This window comes from Strix uralensis, chromosome 6, assembly GCF_047716275.1.
Source record: "Strix uralensis isolate ZFMK-TIS-50842 chromosome 6, bStrUra1, whole genome shotgun sequence".
Taxonomy (NCBI): domain Eukaryota; kingdom Metazoa; phylum Chordata; class Aves; order Strigiformes; family Strigidae; genus Strix; species Strix uralensis.
Window position 1 is genome coordinate 23,431,993 of NC_133977.1, and position 12,462 is coordinate 23,444,454.

Sequence of the window (12,462 nt, forward strand, 5' to 3'; positions counted from 1 at the left end):
TTCGTTTTTCATTTCAAGTTTATTAAAACTTTAGCAGTACAAATGATCCAGGTTTTAGATTATCAAAAGACCAAACTGAAGTCCACATCTTAAAAAAAGGCGTTCCCCAAAATGTCTCTAAAACTTTGAGACAATGGAAACATTAAGTCCACAAACTCATCCGTTCCTGTCGTCATCTGTCCCAGGACTTGTTTCATGATCAGACTTTTTATCCTTACTAGGGGCATGATCTCTTTCCTGACTCTTTGATTTTTGGTTTATTTCTTTTTCTGCTGAGGATCTGGTCTTTTCCTTTTCTTTACTGCTGCGTGAATACGATTTTTTTGATTCTCTCTCTTTGCTACTTGGTCTCTTTTTTGAGTCTGGACTTCTATCCTGATCTCTACTAGACTTCTTATCTTTACTGGATTCAGGACTGCTACTTTCACGGCTTTTGGAACGCCTCTTCCTTTGGCTTTCAGTATCATTCCTCTTATGTGAGCTTCTACTGTCTCTATTTGAATACCTCTCTCTGTTTCTGCTTTGACTTTCCTCCCTCTCTGAGCTCCTCGATTCTCTCCTCCTCCTATTTTCTCTTCCTCTGTATTTATCTGGTGTACCTCTCCTTTCTCTGCTCCTCGATCTTCCTCTTCTTCTTGTTTCTCTATCTCTATTCCTTGAATAGTCTTTACTTCTACTGCGATCTCTGTCTCTGCTTCTCGATCTTCCTCTCCTACCCCTATCCCGGCTTTTGCTTCGATCCCTTGTTCTACTGCTGGAACTATGTTTTCCTCTAGCATGGTCACGCTCTTTGCTTCTTGACTTACGTTTCTCCCTGTCTTTACTCTTCCTATGGTCTTGTTCATTACTTCTTGAGCCTGCCCTTTTACTTCTCTCTTTGCTCCTACTTCTTTCTTTATCTCTCCCTCTAGAATCATAGCGCTTTTCTTTTTCTCTACCTTTCTCATGGTCTCTCTCTCTGCTTCTTGATCTTATTCTCTTTTCATCATGTCTACTGTGCTTAGAGTCTCTTTCTTTACTTTTTGATTTCTCTCGGCTTTTACTATGGCTTCTAGATTTAGCTCTTTTCTTGGCCTTGTTTTTGTTATGCTTGTCATCTTTTTCCGAATTCCTTCTTGTCTCCCTGTCTTTACTGCTGGATTTGTGATCTTTTTTCTTCTCTTTTTCCCCTCTTCTGCTTGGACTTTCAGAAACTTGTCTGTGGTCTGATATTTTTCTCTCCTTTCCTCTTCCTGGGCTTTTTTGATTATCTTTCTTGTTTTCATTTATTTCACTCCTTGGAGAGAGAAAGACAGGATTTTTTAAATATTATGAATCCCCTCCACTCTGAAAAATTAAGTCAGAAGTAAGACAGCTTCACAACTGAAACTTAAATCACATTAAGTCATCTATATTAATAACTATATATTTACAGTAGCATGATTAAAATCAGACACAGTTAAGTAATGGGATAACCAAGTCAGTGCCCTGGTTTTTTGGAAGTAACTGTAATTGAAAAATCTAAGACAACAGGTATTACTTTTTATATATAAAAAAAATTTCAATGCATACACTCCAGAGAGAAATAATCTTACTTGTCCCCTTTTATCCATCTTTCTCCACTAGACACTCTCATTCTTTGAGCTCTTTGCATTTCTTGCCTCCAATGTGGAGGAGTTTCACTGCGTCGGAATCGATCTCTTGACCTCGATCTGGAAGGTGTCCGGTAACGCTTGAAGGGAAGAAGAGAAAATTTAATGTAAGTTTGAATTTCACGTGCTGTGATAACTAAGCAAGATTTTTATCCCTGGCAGTCGATTCTACATAGCACCTGACGTGACACTTCACATGTATATACCAAGTTTACATTGACAAGTTATTAATTTACTGAAAAATGTATTTGACATTCAACTAACTGGAATACAGAATGTCTGATCAAGTAACTATTTTTAAGTTAAATTCTATTTCAGGATTTTTGTACTCTGCTGAGAAGTCTTCTCCTGTTCTTTTAATTAGCGCAGATACAACTCACTTTTCTAACAATGAAAATTCTTGGCTTTGACAAGCAACATGAAAACAATACTTCACACTTCTTCTTTAAGCTTTTTACCAAAAATTTGAGGGATAGAGACTTCTGTTACTAAAAATCTTTGCTACAAACAGTGTGTAGCATATGGCCTCACAAAATTGGAAGAACCAATCTGATAGCTCCCCCTCTTCCAAAATGAGGAAATCTTCCCCACACTGTTGACACTGATGTCATACTAGTTCTCATGCTCAATTTTTGAGCTAATTTCATTCACTAATTCACAGAATACTACAGTAATATAAAGAAAGCTTTCTTTTTTTCCACCCCCTCCTTCAAATAAACTCAGTATGCAAACAGAAAATTAAATTAATTTTCCTTGTCTTCCTTCAAGCCTCAGTCCCAAATCAATTATGATGCACCATAAATCCTGCCTTTTGTTTTTTTTTAAATCAACCACCCTAATGAAAATGGTTAGTAACACCAGCAGTAAGACTGTGCTACCACCTTGTTTGTTTTGGGGAACAGATTGTAAACATTTACCCTTGGTCCTCTTCCTTTTATTTTCCTTCCAGATCTGGTCACTAACAGCCTCCTCTGATATGTTGACTGTGAATTCGACAGATTACTAAAAATAATTTTAAGAAGTGATATTGTTTATAACATCAAAGAAAGAAGAGAAAATAAAACCAATTTTAAAACCTCTTCAGAAATTACACTAAATGAAAACACACATTTTATTATCAGCGCAGACAGTAATAACCACACGGTAAAAACTTCAGATTTTGTGACCATAAAATATTTTACAAGATTTCCAGGTCTTTCCATTTTTGAAAGAATAAATTATAGATTCATATTGGACAGTTACAATACATTCTAAATGCAACTGCAATTCATTTTACTTTCTTTTTCCTGAATCAGTCATTTTCAATTTTTCATTCACTACAATCATCTTCAAAGATGTTTGAATCCTTTGTTCTAGGACAAAGACAACAGTTGCCAACAAATGGAAAAATCCATTTTTTCATCCAGCAGCGCTCACAACATGGAACTGTTTAATAGAGAAAGGACTCACTTAACATTAGAGTCCTAAAACAGTAACGTGATCATACCACTGTCAGCATGTAGTCAGACTCAAGCCAGATGTATTACCTTTCTCTTTCCTTCTCTCTGCTTTTCCTCTCTTTTTCTTTTTCATCTACTTTAGGAGGACTTTTCCTCATCAGGAACCGGTTTTCAGGTACAGGAGGAATTTCTTCAGGACGGACAGTAGATAACGGCTGTGCTTCAGGGTTTTCATCTTCACTTTCACTGGATGAGCTTTATTTTTGCATAAAAAAATATTTGTACTTAAAGTCAGTTATTTGTATGAAGGAAGACCTTTCAATCTATTTAAATAATTCAGAAATTCTCTTAATTCAATACACAGTGATACCATAAGAAACAAGAGCTATTACAGAAGCAACTTTTCTTCCCCCCCCAGTATCTTTGCTCCAAAATGTGCAACTGCAGTTAAGATTTCTGACCAACACTATTTATGAATTCCAGTGGTGTAACACTGAACATACATTTACCCTCTATTTAGATACAGCTTTTTTAAAAAAGATTTTTTTCTTTTAAAAACACTATCAGGAAAGTCAAATTCAGATTTTACACTAGTATCTATAACTGGCTACAAACTACTGTAATTCCAAACAGTTGGTATATACAAACTTGCGTGAAATAGACTTAGTCCCACAGAAACAATGTTTAGGCAGCATTGAACATTTCTTACATTTTACTGCTAGCTTAGAAAAATGTGACTTGCACTGACACAGCTTGTATCTCACATTGAAGTATAAGCAAAACTTAGATTAGAAACAACATTTTCAGAAGCAGGAGTGCCTTTTGAGTTTTATTATCTTCCAGTGAAATTGCAAGACTTTTGGCATATCAGACAGCAATAACATCGTTAAGTATGTTAATTTATTAATTTTTTGTTTAGTTTTGCTTTTATCCCTGCATGCTACATTTTCGTTAAGTCCCACTGCATATAATTTAAATTGAATTGTACAGAACTGAATTTAGGGAAACAAGTTATCACCACCCATCTCAAACCACACACTCCTGCAGCTTTTCAAGTCACTTACATGCAAGTCTTAGTCCATTCCTTCACTCCTCTGCAAGCTGCAGCACACATGCACATGGACACTGTCCTTTGCCATCATATCAGAAACATTTAAGCTTGTATATGGAAACCAACTGTCTCCCAAACTTCAAAATACCTACTTCACTAGTTACAGAATACTATTCTGTAGTTATAGGACAAGAAAATGGTACTGCACAGTGTACATGTAACAAATCAAAACAAATCTCAAAATTCACCTTTTCTTGCTTTTCTTTCTCTTCTTCTTTTCTTTCTTATGTTTCTTGGAATTTTTCTTGTGTTTCTTTTTCCGTTTTTTAGATTTCTCTTCTGAAGCACTCTCAGAATCCGATGATGAATCAGAAGATGATTCTGAATCACTTGAACTTTCAGAGTCACTGGATGAGGAAGACGACTTGTGTCTTTTCTTTTCTTCTTTCTTGGCTTTAAGTCAGAATAGCAAAGCCACATTTTAATATCAAACACTTCTAAATAAATGTCAGAAAAATCAATTTATCTAGTATCTGCCTGAGCTTCTTATAAGATTCTTGAGACTACACTTCATCAAAATACTTAAGAACAAATCAAAAATTTGGAGAAAAGAGTTTCTCCCAAGTACAATAAAGGGTATGTCTAGAAATACGTAAGAAATTCCCAACATTTTGCATTTATGAAGCTCTAAAGTACCAAATTTATACTGTTAAGAACTTATAGAACTGTCAAAGTTTTCAGATTATGTTTTATACAACATAAGCTACATATGAAGAATTATTTAAAATTTATTTAGAAAGTGTTTATAAAAATTTTTCCTTGGCTTCAGGTTTAACTTCATATAAAGTCTATTCAAATCACAAACAAGAGTAGTTTTGAAACAGAAAATAAGTGGCACAGAGTAAACTGACTACTCATTGAATTTAGGTCTGAGGGAAGACTCAAATAACCAACCTTCCTGCTAAGTGAAACCATGCTCAGAGAACAGCTCTAATCCTCCAGCTCATCATGTGTTGGGGTTTTTTTGTTTTGGATTTTTTTCGTTTTAACAGAAATATACAAATAACTTACTAACCATCTGGTATGAAAAGGAACCCCACTAAATAGCAGACTAGTCCTTAATTACGTATTTCACCATTTCTCATGTGGCTGCTGGAGCTGCAAATCAGCAACTTACTGGCAATCTGACATTAGTCTGACAGGAAACAATCCAAGAACAAACACCTTTTTTTGCCCTTTAACTGATCTGAGACCTACTTAAACTATTAAAAGTGATGTAAGTATTATTTCAGTCACACTAATTTGAAAAAAAAAATGTATGCAAATAAAAAAAGTACTATAAAAACTTCACTAAAGGAAGCGAAGTCTAGGTTTCTGAGTTATGACGCTTTGGGTAAATCAGTTAAATGGTATGAGTACTCCTCAAATGTGTCATGAAATTCCTATCAGACTATTGTCCAGAAAATTAAAAGGTCTATCCAGAAAATCCAGAAGAGCACACTGGTTGTCTTCAGACTGCTGTAGTTAACTTTTCTAATCAGCATCAAATATAATTTTACTTTGCCATTGCAAATTGCAAAGACAGCCCATCATTCATTACACGACATACTTACAGTCATAGACAGAAAAACCAGAACCTTCATTGTTAAACAGAAGAAAAATATACCAAAAATAAATACTGATGTCCAAACAGGCTGTTTTCTCGTCACAACAAACAATCCATATTTTAGGAGAACACCTTTTAAGACCTTAGAACAGGCTTCGGATCAGAGACAGAAATTAATTTTAAAACTGCATATGAATCCTAGCTGAAAGTATTAGCCTATTTTGCAAAGCTTTTAATAGCTTGCTCTATACAAAGAATTCATGGTTTACAGAGATATTATCTGACCTACATCAATATAACACTCAGTTTAAATGCAACCTCCCACCCTCTCTTCTGCACAAAACAGGTAAGGGAAAACATTAGGCACTGAAGACAGGATTATGACTATGCAGTCTGTCTGCATCTGGAAACTATTCAGACAGAGAACACAATGTTTTCACATAGCAGAAAACATAAAGATGCCTCCCTGAATAGACTAAATCTTTTTCTTTTCTATTAGAGATGGAGAAATTCAACTGTTTAGTCTAGACAAGCATTTCTTCTATCGGCTTCCACTTGTGCCCAACAAGATGATGTGATTTGTACTTAGCTATTGTGTATCATTGTTATAAAATAATTAAGGCAAGTAACTAGAGAAACTCTTGTAAAAAAAAAAAAAAAAAGGTAAAAATGTGGTATCCTACTAGGTTGTTTTTGTCCTTGCTCTACAGAAAGTCAGTCCTCTTGGGTATTATAATTTATAACTCAAGTGTCAGAAGATGAATGATTTCAAGAACTTCAAAGAATTACAGGTTATTATCAAGCTTTTTACTTGTTGAACAGCCTTGACTTTGTGCACATGGATGGGAAGAAAAATTCCACTTCAGGATTCCCTGCTAGCAATTTCTGATCAAATACCACACTTAGAGGTGTCCAGAAAAAAAGTTAAAAGTGGCAGCAGTACCAAATACTAAGAAGTATCTATTAACAGCTATTCAACTTCTAGCATGCAGTTATTTGGAAAGTGAATTCTTTTAATTCTGTATAAACAGGTTTGAGATCTGAAGGAAAAAAAAAAGGTGATACTCATGTAGAGAACTTGAGGCAGAGGAAACACTTCTATGAAGAGCAGATCTGGTAAATGCCCCTCTGAAAACACAAGCAGCTATTTAATGGAACAGTGTATCAGTTCTTGAAATTATCAATACTATATTCTCCAGCTGTGGATATTAGAGTTGACTGACTCTTGAGAGTTAGAAGTAGGTATCTGTAACTGCAATCATGTGACTGTAATCATGTGAGCTCAATGCGGAAATTCTCAAATTCTCATTTTTGCAAAACTGCATGATGGGAGGTAGCAATTTTTCAAGGATGATCAAACCCAAGAAAACTTACATAAAATTCCTTGCTAAACTGATCAGAGAATAAAAATGAGTCTTGGGGATAATGAGTCTTAATATAATACTTAGGGATACATTATTTGTAATAGTAAGCAAGTACTTCCTACCAATTTAACTTTTAATGGGGAAAAAAAAAATCTCATTTAGGTTAGAATGATAAAAATCAGTGGGGACAGATCCATAGTTGCCCAAAACACACTTCTAGCTGCACTTCAGGCAGCTTCTTTATGACAGATGATGTGCTGTGGGAACTTAGTATTGCCTCTTGGAAACTGGACAAAGCTGGGTATGCTTGAGAGTAGCAAAGTTAAGTGTGGACGTATTATACCAACTGCAGAGACAGACAGTTATGGATTCCTAATGGACAAGAGTCAGCATTTCTCAGAAAAGCAACAGTTCAGCTCTCATTCACAGCATCATCTCTTAATAGTAACTTTTGTTCTGTATATAGTTCTTGAATGTAAAACAGGGAAATCTCAAATACATGAAGTTGTCACATTTTACTCCTGTCAATCTACAGTGGTGAAAGATTTCCTCTTCAGAGTGATGCAGAACACTTGCTTCTTAAAGAATTGACTGAGATAAAAGACCTGGATGACAGCACACTAGCTGGGACTTAATTCAGGTAACAGTAGATCAGACACATGGTGCAGAAAAATCTCCGCAGAAACAATCTTCATCTCTCCTTTCGTGGTCATACACTTTTGCATACTTTTTTCTCCTTCTAACATTACTGAATCTCCTCACTGGCACAGTGGATGAAATTTAATCCCATAGCATTAACTTTTCAAATCAGCATCACAGACACAAGTCATACCTGTATGACTTCTACAGTGACTTTTTTCATGCCATCTTCTATGTGTTTTATTCACAAGCCTCATTTGATACACACTAATGAAAGCTTGACAACCAACCCAAACACAACCTTTGTACTTTGTAGATTATATTACTCTTCTGGTCATTTCTGGGTGCAGTATAAACTAACAAGTTGTCTTATCTACTTAGGACAGCTGGCTGATTGAAATCAGCTGGTTCTCATCAGATGTTTTTAGAGCTTCTTGCAAAATGCTTCCAAAAGACAGATGTCTTATATTTTTTACTTCCCTTGTTAGTCCAGACCAAGGTACCTGGTCCCTTTTCTCAAACTTTTGCTCAATGTCCTTACTAAAACACTATATTTAATTAAAAAATCTTGGTAATGTTTTATATCAGTTTTAGATTGTCTAAATATATATACATTCACAGACTGTAACAAGTACATATTTATAAAAGAAAACTGAACAGTTTCCAAATTAATTTCAGTCAAAGGACCCTGCTGTCATATAGGCCTGGTAACACCCAAACAAAAAGAGGAATTTCACCTGAGCTCTAAATTCCATGAACACAAAAAATACTAAAAAAGTTAACTAATTTCTATGTCCCAAGTCACTTTCAAATGCTTCTCATCCATTCAACACTTTTGGTTTTGGCCATTCCAAAAAACCACTATATGCCACTATACTGTTTCCTACATGCCTTGAGGATGCAGGATTGCAGTTAACTTCCAGAATTGCGGCTGCGGGATCTTGGTTTTCTTTGGGATCGCTAGCTGGGAACTGGCTGGGTATCAGTTGGCAGGTGGTGAGGAATTACATTGTGCACTACTCATTTGTACTTTCTATTACTGTTACTATTTTATTTCAATTATTAAACTGCTTTTCTCAACCTACGAGTCCTCCTTTACCCCTCCAGTTCTATTGCCCAGGCAGGGGAGGAGGAGTACGCACCTGTATGGTGTCTGGCTGCTGGCCGGGTTTAAACCACAACACAAAACAAGATGTCTCCAAGCTCAATTTCAGAAATGTCTGAATAAGGCATCAATAATGCGGTTATTTCCTCTTATTTTCTCCCTCCTGCATCTGTTTTAAGTGTGTCAAAAACTATTGTGACAGTTTTATCTGCATTACTGTAACAAGTTTAGGTACGTTACTACTTTAAAATGAGTAAGTAATCGATAGAAATGGAGATGAGTTAGCGAGCAACTACCTCAACAATCATAATGTGGTTCTTAACATGCAGCAAATAACATCAATGGCAGATGTATTTGGGAGATCATGTGGCAGGTAGGGAGTGAAACGATGAGGGGGAGGAAAAAACCCAACCAAAAAGCCCAGAACTGTTTACATGGCAAAGGTAGAATATCTAGCAAGAGGTATTGAATATAGTTTCTGGTGACATCTAACTATCTCTGTCCAGCAGCAAGTGCTATTTTGAATACTGAACCAACCCAGTGCTGGCCAATTACAGATCACAACAACAAATGAAACCAATCCTGCAGCATGAAGGTCAGCAAGAAGGAAACAGACTTTTATTTACAGTCCAACTGTTCCAGCTCATTAAGTTCAGGATCAGGTTTCAACTTATGACCACATCTGAAATAGATACATCACTTCCTACTCCATTCACTGTGACCTATAGTATTTGTCAGACTTCATGAATTACATGGTCACGCTGCATGGTACAGCCAAGCACTCTCCACAACTCAGCTTGTTATGGACTGTAGCAAGCCTTACGTTAGCCCCCCGATGTCAGACTCCTGGACTTGAAATGAAGAAATGACCTGGCCAGAAAGCACTCAGGCTCAGGCACAAAAGTCAGAACAGATTATGTCATCTTGTCATTCACAGCAGTGACACTCAAATAGTTACCTTATATCAAGTTCAGTAACCTGTGTTGGACTACAGCAGTCTCAGTCTTCAGGACATTTAGACAGGTATTTCCTCCGCTACTTTTTTCCAGTGTTTAATCACTCTGCTGTTCAGAGTATCTGGTCTTTTTTATATTTTGCATGCATTTTGCTTCAATTATTTGCCATTATTATGTCTTTCACTGCTTGATTAAGGACCCACTGTTTCTTACAACAAAAATTATACACAGTAATTAAGTCCTCAGAGATATGCATTAGGGAACACTACCATATTTGATTCTTGTTGATCAGATGACATTGTTATTGTGAGAAGTCCTGTACCACAAATGTCTCTGGACATAGACGGTTTTGTAGACAAGCAACCTACCACACAACTGCAACAGCAGAGGAAGGGGGAAAGAAAAAGGAAGGGAAAAAAAGAAAAATAAAAAGGGGGGGGGGGAGAGAGGGAAAACAAGCCACCTCCAGCCTCACTTTGAACAGTTTTGGCTGAAGCCAAAGTAGTTTATATGTAGTGGCCAGTTCACCAAGAAAAAAAATAATCTGGAACAGAAAAGTCTGAAACAACTGCTCATAGCAACCCCCTTGTGGAAAGAGGGCTAACAACAATGTGCAACAAGCTGGCAGAAAAAAAATGAGTACTCTAGGGGCTGAATGGGTAAGAAAAGGGAGGATACATGAATCAAAAGTCCAGGTAAGACATTACTTACCAGAATCACCACTTTCTAAGACTGCTCTTATTCCATATATATTTCATGATTCCTAAATGTGTAACTTTGTCCTCTGTATCAGTGCTTGATAATCTGTACTGATACCTTTTTTTTTTTTAAGAAATTGCACTGATAGAATGACCTAATTACAAAACTATTCTTTGATGAATTATGATGGCAGCCATAATCTGCCTTAATTGCAGAAAGCACACTTTTAGGAACAGTGATTCTACAGGGACATCTATAACCTCAATGAAGATCATAAATCAAGCCTAGCACGGCTCTGCACAGAATCCCCTAGAAACACTCTTTTCATGAGAAATCTTCATTAGAGACTCTTGTTAAAAACTGCCCAATGCATGAAGCCATTTTGTTTGTTTGTTTTTGAATCAGAATGTCAGTGTCTTACAGTCTTGAACATCCCAGATATACCTTTGATTAACCAAAGAGTCACGATCTCAAACAATACAAGCAGGCTTGTTTGACTAGATCCCCTTCTGCAACTTTGTCAATTGCTATAAAACTCTCATTTGTCTTTAAGAAAAAAGCTACTTGTTCCATGGTTTTTCTTGATAATTATATTAGCTTAGCTATTTCATAATGACCTTTCTAAACACTATCTTAATACTTAGCTTTCTTCTTCCCCCCTCCCCACCCCGAGCTTTCAGGATTTTCCCTGGAACTTTTCTAAATTTTCTAAAAATAATACCACTTGGCCAGAGATTCTTTTTTATAATTTAGCTTCTCTTGTACATTTTCACTAACTCCTCCAACTTTAATAAATAAAACAACAACAAAAAAAAAACCAACACAGGAAAAGATGACAAGTATTTCGCTTTCCTAGGTGATTATCCTCTCAAATCCCAGGCAAAAGCTTCCAATCTAGGCCTCTGCAATATTATAATTGTGATCACTGTACCATTCAATTCTCACAGCATCCAGTAAGTTGGCTCAGTTAAGTCATCATCTACTCATCCCTAAATAAATCCAATTCTTCTATACAAAAGAGGTAGATTTGCTTCCTTCAAAAACCACTTCGTCTGGATATTCATCATGATAGCCAAAAATCCAATTGCCTTTCCTCAACTTTAACATAAAAGAACATTCATACCAAGCACCTAACTTCTACTGTGATTCCTTCTGCTTGTGCCATCTTGACTTTCCTGCTAAACTCAAGAAGTATCAGTTCTATTTTCATTCCATAAAGACTTGTCTAATCCTTCGTGTTACCTACCAGACAAGCTCATACAATAAATATTGTGGTTTAAGCCTTCCCTGCTATCATAATGTGCCCTCCCACAGAAATTCACCATTATTTCTCTCACTGGCAACCTCCTTATTTCTTTGTCTTAACAGCAAATTCTTAGAAGCAGTCTCCTCTGGTAACTGCCTTACATTTCACAGATTCAGTTCCCTTTCGCCTCCCATAATAATGTGCTACAGACAGCTCCACTGTTAGCTGACTCTGTTGATGATCTTCCATGACACTGCTCACCTCCCAGAAACTGCTCCTCCTATACGGATTCCCTGGCCTCTTCCATATATTGATAGGTCCAAGGGCCTCTCCACTTGTCAGCTTTGGCCTGCAGCTTGACACATTTCCTTGCTGATGTGATGACAAAGTGTTCCTCCTATCTCCACTGCCTCAGGTCAGAACGGCTCATCAGTGGTTCCATGTTGTGCATTTAGCAAACAGTTCCAGCCATACTATAACCTCTCACGGTAGCGGCGGATTTCCCTTCGCAGGTGCTACAGACAGCCTTTTCCTTTCAATAGCAGGATTCTCCACTCACCAGGATCTCCATCATGGTCTGTCAGCCAGCACCTTCACCAGGCTGGCTCTGCGTTAGTGCCCACTAGGGCCCACATCTCCCCACACTCAGCTCTGCCCTCCACCTGCCTGATGCTGGTGCCTAAGGCCTCTTGTTCTCCAAACGCTCCTGCTGCCCACCACTCTCTG

At 36.9% G+C, this 12,462-nt stretch overlaps 1 protein-coding gene across 1 annotated transcript in view; it reads right to left on the minus strand.

Annotated features, from left to right (window-relative positions):
• The window catches only part of PPIG (peptidylprolyl isomerase G), a 28,938-nt gene continuing 16,476 nt past the window's right edge, over positions 1–12,462 (minus strand). Inside the window, exons 9-13 of the mRNA XM_074873273.1 lie at positions 4,370–4,574; positions 3,158–3,325; positions 2,549–2,633; positions 1,575–1,711; positions 1–1,276 (exon numbers count right to left, since the gene is read on the minus strand). Coding sequence (XP_074729374.1) covers positions 157–1,276; positions 1,575–1,711; positions 2,549–2,633; positions 3,158–3,325; positions 4,370–4,574 — 1,715 coding nt within the window. The 3' untranslated portion in view covers positions 1–156. The remainder of the gene's footprint in view (positions 1,277–1,574; positions 1,712–2,548; positions 2,634–3,157; positions 3,326–4,369; positions 4,575–12,462) is intronic.